General features: G+C 45.6%; 1 protein-coding gene across 1 annotated transcript in view; it reads right to left on the bottom strand.

The window, feature by feature from the left end:
* Nucleotides 1-2,973: 2,973 nt before the first annotated feature.
* shroom4 (shroom family member 4) overlaps nucleotides 2,974-14,351 on the bottom strand; it is a 55,185-nt gene continuing 43,807 nt past the window's right edge. Inside the window, exons 4-12 of the mRNA XM_070930081.1 lie at nucleotides 10,975-13,930; nucleotides 7,752-7,813; nucleotides 5,831-6,661; nucleotides 5,064-5,720; nucleotides 4,103-4,232; nucleotides 3,870-3,971; nucleotides 3,607-3,777; nucleotides 3,225-3,367; nucleotides 2,974-3,130 (exon numbers count right to left, since the gene is read on the bottom strand). Coding sequence (XP_070786182.1) covers nucleotides 2,974-3,130; nucleotides 3,225-3,367; nucleotides 3,607-3,777; nucleotides 3,870-3,971; nucleotides 4,103-4,232; nucleotides 5,064-5,720; nucleotides 5,831-6,661; nucleotides 7,752-7,813; nucleotides 10,975-13,930 — 5,209 coding nt within the window. The remainder of the gene's footprint in view (nucleotides 3,131-3,224; nucleotides 3,368-3,606; nucleotides 3,778-3,869; nucleotides 3,972-4,102; nucleotides 4,233-5,063; nucleotides 5,721-5,830; nucleotides 6,662-7,751; nucleotides 7,814-10,974; nucleotides 13,931-14,351) is intronic.

Genomic DNA, 14,351 nt, shown 5'->3' with positions numbered 1-14,351 from the left:
ACTTAACCGTCCCACCACATTCAAACAACAGTTTCCCCCAGAAAGGAATAAGTTTCGGCACCAGACACTGAAAGTGGCATAAAGAGACCGTTCACCCAGGAGGATGTAAATCACAACAGGAGACGTAGAGCTAGTTTAAAATACTATTATTATTATTTATGGTACTTTTTCCTCATGAGTGTTCTTGCAGTTACAAAATTTGTAATGCATTTTACAAAAAAAAGGTGTTGGAATAAATCAAAATTACATATGAAAACATGAACAGGAGAAATACACTCTCTTACTGGTCCAACAAGCAACTTTTTTTCCTCTCGTCAAGTCAATAAGTTTCCAGTCGCTTTAGAAAATGGCTGTTATAGTACAAGAATACACGCAATATGTACAACACAGAGCAAGTATCTCAAATTCAGGGTTGTTTGTATTAAAAAAAGCAGTAAATCATCTGAGAGAAACTAAGAAAATGAGCAAAACCAAGTGTAGACGTAACTTTTAATAAACTTGAAGCTACAGATTTGCTGCTTATTACCAGAGTTAATCAGTGAAACTGTTGAAGTAGGAAATGATTAAGGTGTCTGTGTTTTCACTTAACTTCAGCAACCTTTCAACAGCCAAAATATACAATATCTCCTCTTCCAAGTCCCTCCCATCTCTTGTTGAGCTGCAGTTTTTGTTTGTTTTTTCTTTATTTGATTTACTCGGACGGGCAGCGCTGAACTGTGGAAAACCCCAGTCCAAGTGTTAGGATGCCGGCTAAAGCTCGGGAGACTTTGACAAGATCACAAATCACAAGACGTCACGGCAGGTAAGAGAAGGAAATGTTTCACAAATTGTTTTGGCACTTTAAAGTACAACAACTATTTCACAGAAGTTTTAAAGTAACAGTTTGACATTTTGGGAAATGCACTTATTTGCTATGTTACTCTTTTGCTGAGATTTAGATGAGAAGATCGATACCACTCTCATTTCTGTGTGTTGAATATGAAGCTAAATCCAGCAGCCTGTTAGCTTAGCATGAAGACTGGAAGCAGAGGGAAACTGTTTAACTATTTCACACATTATATCTCGCTGCTAAAACAGCTAACCTGCTTCTGTCGTTAACATCAACAGTTAATAATATTTTAGTGATGTTTACAGGCTAACTGTTCATGACACAGGCTAGCTGTTTACGACACAAAGGCTAGCTAAAACAGCTATGCTGTCACTTACGTTTTGGTTTTTAACAAGCAAGATAGGCGGAATTACATTTTGACAGAGCCAGGCTAGATGTTTTCCCCGTTTCCAGACTTTATGCTAAGCTAAGCTAACTATACTCGCCATACAGACACGAGACTAGTATCAATCTTCTCATCTAACTCTCAACAAGACAGTGAATAAGCGTTTCGTAAACTACAGTCTCCAGTAAATATTAACTCCGCAAATGACATCATCGTCAACTGGGACTAGCAAAAGACAGAAGTTAGGGTAAAAAAACAAGGCAGCAAACATTTTGAAAACTCACGACAAAAACTGCAACTCTGGTTTCGAGGCAAAACCCAACAAACTCCTTACGATTCATTCCCCGTCAAAATATACAGTAATCGCTGATTCTTCCCGGTCTTTTCGTTCATCTTTTACAATTTTTTACAATCGATTCCAGTCATTTCAAAAATCAAAATCACTATATACACATCGTATACATTATAAACACAAGTGTCTTCTGTACAAAACAGTTATTACGTGACAGTATAAGGAGTCGGTGGAGTCTCAAACTCCACAGTAAAACAGCCACAGACATTACAGTAATGGGAATACAAAGTGATATGATGATATTACGGTAGATAATACAGTATATGTAATGCTGAATGCAGGTGTCAGCCAGCAACAAAGACGAATACATAAAGAGAAATTACACATTTAGCTAACTTCCCAATGGCAGTTAATAATGCAGCAAATGGCATCTCACAATATTGACTTTAGTGTTGTTAACGGAAACAGTTTCTTAGTGTGAAGCACCGAAAAACGTCCCCCTCGATTCTCTGAACCGGGAGATTTAAATACAAAAGAAAACACACAAAATAAAGCAGCGTCTCAGGGACACATTCATCGAGCGAAAATGTCTTTGGCAACGTGGTGTGATGCTGGTTAGGATAAGTGTAGTGTCATTAGTACAGTTTTACAGTACATGTTTCAGGCACATGATGTGAAGCAGAGGGTATAATTTTAAGTCTTTACTGTGGCCACAGGAACTGAAATGTGGCTTTATTTTACGTTCTCAGTGAAGTGACAACCTCAACTTGAATCCTTGCTCCACTTTCAGTCTTTTACTTGGATGAAATTTGGGAAAAACATCCTCTTCAGTAATGTCCAAATCCATTTATCCTCTTTTCTAACCACTAACATGCTCTCGGCTCTCTAATCACAGTTCTGGGGATAAGTTGATGTGTTTCAGGAGTATCTCTGAAGTTTCTGAGGGTCCATGCTCACTCTTGTTTTCCTGGGCTGTAGCACTAAAGTCCAGTCTTTTTGTCTTTTTGACACCTTGGACTCGTGCCTCCTGTTCGGATCTTGGCCATCATTGAGTGTTGGAGTCAAGTTTCCTGGATCTACATCTCTGCTAATGCTTTAAGGAATAGTTTGACATTTTGGAACGCTACATGTGAAGCTACAGCGAGGAGGCAGTTAGCTTAGCTTAGCATAAAGACTCCAGTGCCCAGCCAAGAAATAGTCTGGCACATAATCCCCCCCCCCCTGTTAAAATGAGATATAAAGTGTTTGACAGTGAGTTTTAGATTTTGGACAGAGCCAGTGTACAGACATGAGAGTGGTATCAATCTTTTCATCTAACGTGTGGCAAGCAAGGGAATAAGCACATTTCAATGTCAAACTATTCCTTTTAAATTTTAAACTGGCATCAGGTTAACTCTTCTTTGCTCCTTGCTCTTGTCGTCATGAAACTAACTCAGACTTAATGTGACTACAAGCCCTGTTTCCTCATCAATAATGTCCGTATCCCATCGACATTCCCATTCCAATTCCCAGCCCCAGCCCCAGGCTCTCCCTCAGCCCCCTCAGCTGCTCCTCTCCCAGCCGGATCTTGTCCTCCAGCTGCCTCTGCTCCACCAGCAGGGCGGCCTTCATCTTCACATAGTGGCTACGAAGGAAAAAGACAAACTTTTTACTCATGTACGCTAATAAAACATGTATCACAGCGCACAGCACGGTTCTTACATGATAAAACACTGTACCTGTAGTCTCTGTGGTGCTCGGGGGAGAGGCAGCGGGCCAGCACCCGGCTGACGGCCTGCTCTCTGCGGTCAACATGGTCCTTCAGGTCCTGGGCCTCAGACAGCTGCCTCATGAGCTGACGCTTCTTCTCCAGCAGGGGGAGCTAGAGGGCAGAGCGAGGGGAGGATGGGGGTCAGAGGTACAGAGAGACGAGAGGTGATGTTTTGTGATGTTTTTCTTGTGCCCGTTTGTTTACTTTCTTCTTTCTCACCATCACGCTGCACCACAGACTCTGAATATGATGTTAATATACCCGTTCCTTCTGCATTTAAAAGCTGTGTTTAACTGTGTTGCACATACACCTCGCCCTCTCTCCTTCCCTTGGTTATCATCTCTGCTCACCCTCTCATGGTGCTCCGTCTCGGGGTCCAGTGTATCCAGCGTGGTGTCCACTCTCAGCAGCCTCCCAGACAGCGACAGCAGCAGGCTGACCACCTTGTCCAGATCGCCGATGAACATGCGGAACTTGTCCACCTCGTTGGGCTTACACACCGCCACCACCATGCTCTCCACCTGAGGACGCAGACAGAGACACAGCTGGAGATGACCGACTTCACGGTGCAGAAGTGTGGGTGACAAAGTGTGAGGATGAAGTTTCTCCCCACCTCCTCTCCCAGCTGTGCGTTGGCTCTGATGTCTTCCTGCAGTCCCCTCTGAGCTTCTCTCAGCACTCCCAACTTCTTGCGGAGGCTCTCCATCAGCTGTTTCTGCACGACAGACGGAGAATGAAAACAACAGGCCACACACGTCTGTCAGCTTCACATCATCCTCGTGGTAACTTTGACCGGTGATTTTCCAACAATACGTTAAGAAGCAAGACAGTAGCTGCATGTGTCACCTTGTAGGTCAGCTCGTCGTCCTCGTCCCTCTCTCTGTTATCAGTGAAGTCCTTCATCTGCGACAGCAGCTGAGCTTTGGCTGCAGACGTGCTGTAATAGGACGAACAGCTGGAGCTCGCACCGGACCGCCTGAGGCACCGAGAGGAGAGTTTATTTTATTCACGCAGAGATAAAACAAACTAAAGCGACCAAACAGACACAAAGTCGTAAAAAACAATGATTATAAAAGTACATAAATAAGAAACGCTATCTATTAACTAAGCCGAGTGAGACAAAAGAAAAACAAGGGGCATGTGGAAAACATCTCAACTCCAAACAAGCAACAAAAATAAAATGAGAACTTCTTTCAATATTTACACATAACTGACAGTTTAAAGCCTTTCAGTGCTTCGACTTCCATGCAATCTTCAACACACACACAAGGAAATATAGCTGCATTTGACATACAATATACTGTATAATTTCAATCTAATCGCCAAGACACATGTAGATAGAACAAGGTAAAAGGAATAAAGAGGGGTGTCACTTTAAATGCTCCAAAAGTTGCACAAGCTACATTTTTTATATTGTTCACCACATTTAGATGTCATCAGAGAAGCGGTCTAAATTCACTTTCCTAAACATTTTCCTGTGATTACTTAAAGGACTTGTCTTTCTGTCAAGTGTGGCAACAATTACCCATCTGGCACCTGTGTCGGCAAAAGCAAACCATTTGTAAACATAACAGGGAGAGAAAAAAGGAAGCTGGCTGCAGTAAGGTGCTCTGGAAAGGTTGTGGGAAAAAGGGAATAAGCTTAGTGACAAGAACAGTCAGGTCTTGTACAAATCAAATGGTCTGTGTAATTAATGCGCGGCACACACACACACACACACACACACACACACACACAGAAACACACATTCACATTCCTCCACTCAGATTTAAGCCTTGTAGTTCCCTCCCCGCCTTTCTCTCGTTACCTATCCAAGCTGTCGGTGTTGTGCTCTGTGGTGTGGTAGGCCCCTCTCCAGCTCTCCGTGCCCGACTCGCCCTCACTGCTCTGGGGGAAGAGCTCCTCCAGGCTCAGCCTCTCCCTGCTGCTCTCTCCGACCTCCAGCTCCTCCTCCAGAGAGCTGCTCTCCGCCCTCGTCCTTCCCGACGGAGAGGCCTCGGAGTCCGGGAACGTGTCGATGTCCGTCTCCAGGACCGTAACCGGCAGCGCGAAGCAAGGGAGCTCGCTGGTGATTGGCTCGTCCTCTGCTGGAAGTCCCTCGTCCTCCTGGAAATCATCGATGTCTGTTTCCATGGGGACGTCCAGGTCTACGTCCAGGCTGTGCACAGGACTCGGGCTGAGGGTCGTCTCCGATTCTGTTCCTGGTTCGGGGATCTTCTGCGTATCGACGCTCTGAAAGCCTCTATTCATACGAAGCTGCTGCTGCTCGTAGTCAAGGGCAAAGTAGGATTCAGGAGCAGCGCCTCCATTTTCTAAGACAGGTGGAAGTGTTGGGTCGCTATGAACTCTGGGAGATGGGGCCCTCTCCCACTCGGCTCCTGGTCTCACATTGGACTGATGTTTTTGAGGTTTCACTGTTACTCTGTCCTGGTCGGGGCTGTGGCTGACGTTCATCTCACATAAACTGCCGAGACACAGATAAACTTTATCATCACCTAAATAAACATTATTAGCGTAACTTAAAAGACTGTTGCTGCAGATATTTCTGACGTTATTTAAACGATATAAACTCACCTGCTCACGCTGTTGTCTGTTGGTGGCGGTGGAGATGGAGGTAGAGACGACAAAACCTCCACCCTCTCCTGCTGTCCATCATACGTGCTCCTCAGGTCCCTCTCTTTCTGGGGCGGAGCCACCGGTCTGAAGGCCCTCCTGGAGAACATAGGACTGGGCGGAGCAACAGTAAAGGTCCGGTCCTGAAATTGAACCTGATTCTGATTGGACGGAGCGTGGGAGAAGGGGTGTTCCTGCACATGTGGTTGATTCTGATTGGACGAGGGGTGGGAAAATGTGTGAGCCTGGGTTTGAGTTTGGCTGCAGCTGCAGCGGGGGCAGCCCTCCGACACCTCCTGCCTCTCTGGGGGAAGACTGTAGGACCTCTGCCTGGACGTTTCTGCGGCGTCGAAGGAGGGAGGGATGGAGTGAGGAGCTGTAGAAGAGGAGCAGGAGGAGAACAGGGTGTGGTGAGAAGCACGCCTGCGGTGGAACTGCTCCCACTTCGGGGGCGGCGGTCTCGGGGGAGGCGGCGTCTTCTTCCTGTTTGGCCGGGCACTGTTGGCAGCTTCTCCACCCTTGACGCCGCCAGCTCCTTCCTCCACCTCGCTCAGGGTCTGGCTGGTCGCCACACAAATCGATGGAGACCAGCGGTGGCTGCTGTCGAAGCGGAGGTCGTTTTCAGACATGGCTCGTCCTCGGAGTGAGAGAGGAGCCGGCGGGGGAGCGAACGCATATCCATTGCGGTCATCGTCAACCTGTCTGGGGCCCCATCGACCCTGGTGGGGGTGCTGATGATACTGATTAATGCCCTCTGGAGGTCTGGACTCCCGTCTCCAGCTTGCATAGTCCCTGTGATGTGGAGATTAGAGTGACAGAGGATAAAAACTATATTTTTAAACATTATATGAAAGTGCCCAAAAACTCAGACCAGTCCTGATAAAGCAGTCTATGCATGAGTCTTAAACTCTTACTAATTAATAACTCAAGATATTTTAGTAGTAATTAATATTTAAAGTGATAGTTGAAGCGACACGAAAAGATTAATACCACTCTCATGTCTGTCCGTTAAGTATGGCGCTGGAGCCAGGGCATGGTTAGCCTAGCTTAGCATAAAGACTTGAAGCTCTAAAACAGCAATTTGTGGTTTTCGGTTACCATTACGTGGTGTAACTATTTCTTGACAAACAACAGCCGGGTGCAATGACTGCGTGCAGCTTCCCTGAGTCACCCCCTGTTTCTTGTCTTTATGCTAAGCTAAGCTAACCACATCCTGACTCCAGCTCTGTATTCATGCACAGACATGAGGGTGGTATCTGTCTTTTCATCTAAATCTCGGGTAAAGTAAAAAGTATTACAACATAAAAAAAACTCAGATAAGCTGTTTTCTGGAGGACTTGAAGGTACATTTTTGGAGAGAAGTTTCCTTGAGCAATCCACATGTTGTGAAACAAAAACAGTCAGAAAAAAGTGGTTAAATTACAGTAAATGTCCTTTTTTGCATTCCAGACTCACTGAACTGTTTCTGTCTCAGGTCAAATATGAGTAGAGGCCTTTTTACAAGCCATGCGTGTCCTAAATGCCCCCCTACATCCTAACATACAAGAATCACCATCCAACCACATATCATTATGGTCACATTTTGAGCATGGATGATTGCTCCGCACACTTAGAGCTCATTATAGTCAAATCACAGCCAGGCATGACTGAGTGGGATTTCCGCCCGTCAGTGCACAATGGGCTGACCCCACCTAAAGTCTCCAGAGACTCACTTAGAGACAATCAGAAAAGAGATGGAGCAAGTGTGTGTCAGCTTTGCCGTGTCAGAACGGCAGAATCACAAATGTAAAAGGTAAGCAAGTCAGAAAAGGGAACATTACGTGTTTATTTGAATGTATGTGTCTGTGGTTGTACTATGTGGTTGCTAAAGGAAGTGGCTCACCTCTCAGTCAGGCTGTACTTCCTGTTGAGCTTGGTTGTTTCCTGTTGCCGGGCGGGATACGTCTGTGGAAGACATTTAAAGCCGGTTAATAACACCAAAGGAATGACGGAAGGCTTCAATCTGATGCTAAGTGTTGGTCAGCACAGGTCCCTGCTGGAGGGAAGTGGGTGTGTTACTCCACCCTGCCATATACTTCAATGGTGATAGGGTTAATGGGGGTGGAGGTATTTTCTGCTGAATTGTGTCAAAAACAAACATTCTGTGTCTCCTGCAAAAAACAAGGGTTCTCATTATCAATAAATCTATCAATTATGTTCTTGATAAATCATATAGTCTATAAAATGTCAATAAATAGTGAAAAATGCTTCCCAGAGCAAGCTGACGTCTTCAGATCGCTTGTTTTGTCTGACAATCAGTCAAAATCTCAAAGGTTTACTATAATAAAAGAACAGGAAATCCATCAAATATTCATATCTGAGATTACTTTGTTATCACTGAAGATCATTTTGTCAAACTACTACTTTAAAGGTCAAACATGAACTTTCAAGCTCAATTTTTTAACTTGTTAACTTGTTGAAAAGTGCTATAGTTAAGTCACTACTAATCTTATTATCATAAAACACACGAAAACCTCCCGCTGGAACCAACTTATCATGATAGATGGACAAATAAACAGGGAGAATTTAAGAGAGGGACTGAGAGAGACTAGTAAAACAGTTTCTTGTTGCTCTAAGAAATAAAACGAGGCTTTGCTCTTTATGGAGACAATACAGGATGAGTGTGAACAATGTATTGGACCTGGTTTATTACCCCACCAGTGAAATGCTGAACGAACTCATTGCACTCTCATTACTGGTCAGAGATACAGCAGCCAGTAGACACACACACACACACACACACACACACACACACACACACAGAGGCGAGGATAAGCTGCACAAACACACCGGTGGGGCACACACACACACAGATTCCTGTGGAGAGATATTTTCTGACTGTCTACAATGTAAATCTGACCATTCAGAGGGTATTTTTGTTGGAACGGTGGGATGTGAATTTAACATATTTGGCCGTCACTCGCTATCAAAAGAGCATAAAATCCATTAAAAGGTAACAGCTGATAACTTTGTGATAATAAACTCTATACCACAAGTACCTGGAGGCCTCAGGCATCTATTGGCGAATAGCTGGAATTAAAACATCTACTAGGGAAAATGCCGGACTATAATTTGGCCGAGAGTATATTTTCCTTAATGTGGAAACAACATAATGCTCACATTAAGCATACAGAGGACAATTTTGTTCAAGTTTAATCCAGCGTTTCTTGTCCAGTTTCAACATAATGAAAACAACCAAATCCTGAAACAATAAAATAATAAAACGTGTTTCATTTTGAGTATAATCAGCATTATATACACAATGTTTTCTGCACTGACCCTAATAAAATTAATGTCCTTTGAGAAAAGGGCAAATTGCATCAATGTGTAGATTTAATGTTCATGTAATGAGGTGTTATGTGAAAAATAGTCTATTTATATTCTAATTTTGCCAACAACAATTCAACCGAACTATTTCTAACCTAACATTTCTCAAAACACAGCTGGGCTTCTCAAAACCAGAGCCCACTGAGTGACAGACCACGAATAATAACAATAATAGCAGCCAGTTACATTTCTATATTTTCACATTCTGTTTCCTTCCTCTGTCCAAAACACACACACACACACACACACACACACACACACACACACACACACACACACACAGGAACATGAAAGTGCACAACTTAATGAATGAACCTGAATTCCCCATTTAATTTAAAATGTTTGTTTGACATTGGACCGTGTGGACCTTGGCATTTCCACATTTCTTGCAGAAGCACATTTAAGTGCATGTGTGTGTCTGTGTTTACCTTTACTGAGTGTATTTTCATGTGTGTGCCTTATCACAGCCTTGTAGTCCATCCAGCACATCTGTTACCATTAAAGATATTGGACGTTGTCAGCGGCAGATATGAAACAATAATTCAACGCATGGGGTTATCGCCGTGGCATCAAACCAGCAACCTTTCATTTGAAAAGGATCCCAACATGGAGGGTGCCGGGGTTCAAGGCTCCCCTGAGGCCTCAGCATGGCAAAACCACACGAAAACAGCAAAACAGTGTCAGCTTGAACCAAATATTTGCTGAGCTGCAGATACTTTTAGTCCAAAACAAATGTCAGTTAGGCTTTGTTTAGTGTCAAATGATAACGTTACTAATAAGTTCACAGGAGATTCAAAAGTTCAGACGAAGGGCTGCACCCCCTGCCAAGAGACTCGAATCAGTTTGTGGTAAAGTTGTAACCCAACGCTGCGATTATCGCTGACACAAGTGTCCGCCACTGTTGCCCAATCTCCCTCTGTTCCATAAGCTATTTCAATGATCTGCTGAATTTTCAACGAGGATATCAGACTTTGACCACATGCAGGATGCGAAGTTCAACTTCAAACCAACCGTTCAACCACGGAGCACTTGGAACGGGTGGCCACTTAGCTCCAACATCCAAGTGTGGCCACTTGATCCTTTTCTGGTGCTGGTTTTAAAGAACTAAGATAGTTTTCGGTCTCCAGTGGTCATTTCAGTTCAGTCCAAAACCACAGTCTGATTTTAGTGAGCTGCTAAGTTTATCTTTCACTCTGAAAGGCGTCACCTGGTTCCAGTGCTGCTGGGACATAGACTGTTATTTAGTTTAGCAAGCCTGCTGCTGGAAATCGGTTTTGAGGCCAGAAGGCTCGTAAACATACTTGTGAATGGATGCAATTAGAACTGCTAATATGTTTACGTGTCAACAGGATTGATGCCTTGAAAAATCATGTGAAAAGTTAAGCATAATATAACATTTTTTTTTAAATGTTGGCCCTGGGGTCAAGGTGTAGACATGAACCACACTGTCCCAAAAACTTTCAGACGCTGTTCGACCAACTGACAAGCACTTCGGTTGAAGAAACACAAACTCTAGTAATCTAAAAACTGAGAGATAAGAAGGTACACCTATAGCTTAGCCCACCCTCAGTGAACGTATTTCAAGCCCAAATGGCACTGACTGACACTTCAACTCACTCCAGATCACTATCATCCACTCTTTCAGCTCACATTTCACTCTCTTGTCTCTTTTTGTCTATAAACCAGACAATCCCAGGACTATATGTTTTGATGCATGTGAGTAAGAGCAGCACTATTACCTCTGTAGGTGTGTAGCTCCTCGCTGTGTATCCCTGGTGAAGAGGTTGCTGGTTCTCCAGGGGTTGGGAGGAGGTGTTGACTGGATAAAAAGCTGATCGTGGGACTTGATTCTGGCTATGGGAGAACGCCTGAGGCTTAGGCTGGAAGTTGTGGAAGTTGTCCCTGTGTTGGAAGTCTTGATTTTTTTCTTTGATGCCATAAAACTCCTGATGTGAAGTGAGTTGAGCAACTTCTTCCCTTTCCTTCTCTCTTTCCCTCTCAAGGTCTTTCTCTCGTTCTTTTTTGAGACGTTCCTTCTCTCTGGCCCTCTCCATCTCTTTTTCTCTCTCCAACTCAAGCTCCCCGTCTCTTTCCCTCTCCCACTGTCTTAACCTCTCCTCTCGCTCCCTCTCCCGCTGAATCTCCCTCAGCCTTGCCCTCTCCATTTCTAATTCCCTCTCCTGCCTTTCCTTCTCCTGCTGCCTCTCCCTTTCTCTCAACCTCTCTTCCCTCTCCCTTGCCCTCTCCTCCCTTTCTCTCGCTTGTTCCCTCTCCTTCTCGTTCTGCCTCTCTCTGCTGGTGCTCACAGACAGCCTCCTGGCTTCCACAGTGTTTGGAAGCAGGGCACTTTCCTGCTGAAGTCCCCCCTGATAAGAGTATCTCCTTTGGGTTGGGTGCTGACTGAGGTCCCCTCCCTGGAGTTCCGGATGGTGGGGGGGTTTCTTCTGTCTGCGACTCGACAGACTCGAGACATTTGACCCAGACATACCTTTGCTCGTCTCCTCAAAAAATTTCATTCTATCTGCAAATGGAAGGATATCTGACTCCTCCATCCGAGAACAGGAAGAGGAGCGACTGTACGAGGAAGTGGATGAGGAGGTGAAGGCACAAACCCCATGCCGTGATCCTGTCACTCCCAACACCCTCTCACCCGCGACTCCACACCTTCGGTCTGGTTTGGGTTCTGGTTGGAGTTTATGCTCGGGGGTCCAACGCCAGCGGCGGGCTTTGCCAGCAGGTGCTGGCTCCTCCACAACTCGGATGCCGACACCAAAACTGGGCACTACTGGGTCCAGAATTTGGACAGACCTGGATAGGTTGTTGTTTTGAGAGTAGGTTGTTAACTGAGGCTGACTCTGCAAGACATCATGGTTTGATTCACTTGAGGTGTTTGATTTCTCGACTGGTGCTGTGGTGCTGGAATCTTGGGGTCCAACAGGTGAGGCAAATGCAACTTTGGTACTCCTTTCCTGGGCAGGCAGGCCTGGATCTGCCCCCTCTTCACTGAAGTCTGGACCCTCTTCCTCCTGGACAGTTTCCCCACTACAGAGCAACCCTCCTGGGCCATGGCTCCTCTGAAGCTGGGCCTTTTTCCTCTGGATCTCATTGCGGAGGTTAGTAGCAAATCGCTCACTACGCCGACGGTTCCGACGATGGTTCCTCGACGAGTTTGACTTCTTTATGTCTGTCTCTCCCTCGAAAACCTCTTCTTTTTTACCTCCACTTCTTACTCTGTCCACTGCTTTCTGCTCCTCCAGTAAGGTATCCACACTAACAGCAGCACAAAGAGGCTCAAAGTCTCTCTCAAGTATCTGGTCAGAACTCAACCTTCCCTGGGTTGATGATCCCATGGTGTCCCCTGGTACGCTCACAGAGCGGCCCCAAGGGTGGTGATGCTCATTTGGGGGAAGGGGCCCACCATTTACACCCATCCCTTCTAGCTTCTCACTTGAACCTCCATCATCATCATTCCCTTCCAAAAACACAGATCCTGGAGTCGAGCAACGGCTGCCTCCCCATTTGTTGGATGGGGCATGGAGGTGGTTGTTAGAAGCTTCTTGGTCTTCACTCATAGGCTGGAGTGATGAATGGGACCACTGGCTGCTACAAGGGGACAAGGAGCGATCAGGGGGGTTTGACTGATTGCAAGGCTCTAATGAAGAGCTGTCACTGTTAAACTGCAATAACTGGAGTTGTGTAGCGAGGAGCTTCTCGGGGGCGCTGTGCCGGTGCAGCCCCGTAGAGGAGTGCTTGGTCTGGGAGTGCATGACATGAGACTGCCCTTGAACCTCCATGGAGGATTCTACCGATAAGGAACAAGGACGAGAGGAGCTGGTGGGAACTAGGGAGGACGTTACTGAGTCAGAGAGGTGATCTGAGGTGGTGTCTGAATTGTAGTCTTTATTAGCACTGGTATCACATCTATTATGTCTCATGTCTTTAGTCTGTCTTTGGATACAGTGCGAGTCTAAGGTATCCTCTCTGAAATTCCCAGTTTTGTCATCTTCTGGTGCAGGGAAGCCATTATGAATTCCTGATTCAACATTCAGAGAGGACTTGTTTTCGTCATGGCAATAAGAAACAGTGGAAATTTCAACAGGAGCAGAGACGCAACGTTTGGTGGCGGCATTAGGGCGACTCCGGGTTGCCTTAAAACTGTCCTTCCTGGTTGGAGGCTGAGGTGGGTTCATCTTTCTCTCAGCTCCTCTTTCTCCATTTCTTATAATGTCAAAGTCTCCTCCTCTCCGCTCCTCCTCATAACAGCAGGAGGAAGGCCTCTCTTTTACCTCAACAGGCCTTGGTCTCGGCCTTGTCAGCGACCTGGACTTGTGTACAATAAGCTGCACCTCATCTGGGGCCTCGCCAGTTGAACCCCCCAGGGTTGAGGTATCACCACCAGGATAGCCTCGACAAGCCGGCCCCAGGCTCTGGAGGATATTATCCATTGAACAGGCTTCACCGGGCCTTAGTGGCACCACCGCGTAGTCGGATGTGTTTGAGCTGGCGGAGAATGAGCTGTAGGCAGAGTCTCTCTTGTTGTTGAAGAGGGTGGGGTCGACAGGTGAATTATGGGAGTCGGAGTATGGCTGTGTGATGGGTGTCGGCGTGTCCAAGCTCTCCATGGAACCCAGGGAACTGCTTCGGTCAGTAGAGGAGTAAGGTCTGGACAGCTGACCCCACTGCAAGGACAAGTCACTGCAGAGACATGGAGACAAAGAAGATCAACTGAAGTGTTTCAAAAACATACATCAATTATCCCTTTGGGATATTTAGCTGAACCTCAGACAAAATAAGCAAATTCACGTCGTCTTGGTCTCTGGGAAATTGAAATGGGCATTTGTCATTGTTCTGTGTCATTTTATAGTCTATCAATTGAAAAGTCAGAGTTACAACATGGTCATTCCATCATTCTGGGATACAATATTTGAACTGTACAGCTGGGGAATCTGTTTTCTATCAGTCCTGAGCCGAAGATCCACGGCAGTCCCATGTGTTTTTAAAGACCCGCGGAGGAAGCCTCTTAAGGCGGAGAGGGATTTCCTCCTCATCAACTCCCACTGCCCGGAGTCAAAATCTCTAAGTCATCCCTTGATTCCTGTCTTCCTCTTTCATTCCT

The sequence above is a fragment of the Enoplosus armatus genome, chromosome 23 (assembly GCF_043641665.1).
Source record: "Enoplosus armatus isolate fEnoArm2 chromosome 23, fEnoArm2.hap1, whole genome shotgun sequence".
Taxonomy (NCBI): Eukaryota; Metazoa; Chordata; class Actinopteri; order Centrarchiformes; family Enoplosidae; genus Enoplosus; species Enoplosus armatus.
The sequence above is the reverse complement of the archived record's forward strand: the minus strand, read 5'-3'. Positions and strand labels throughout refer to the sequence as shown.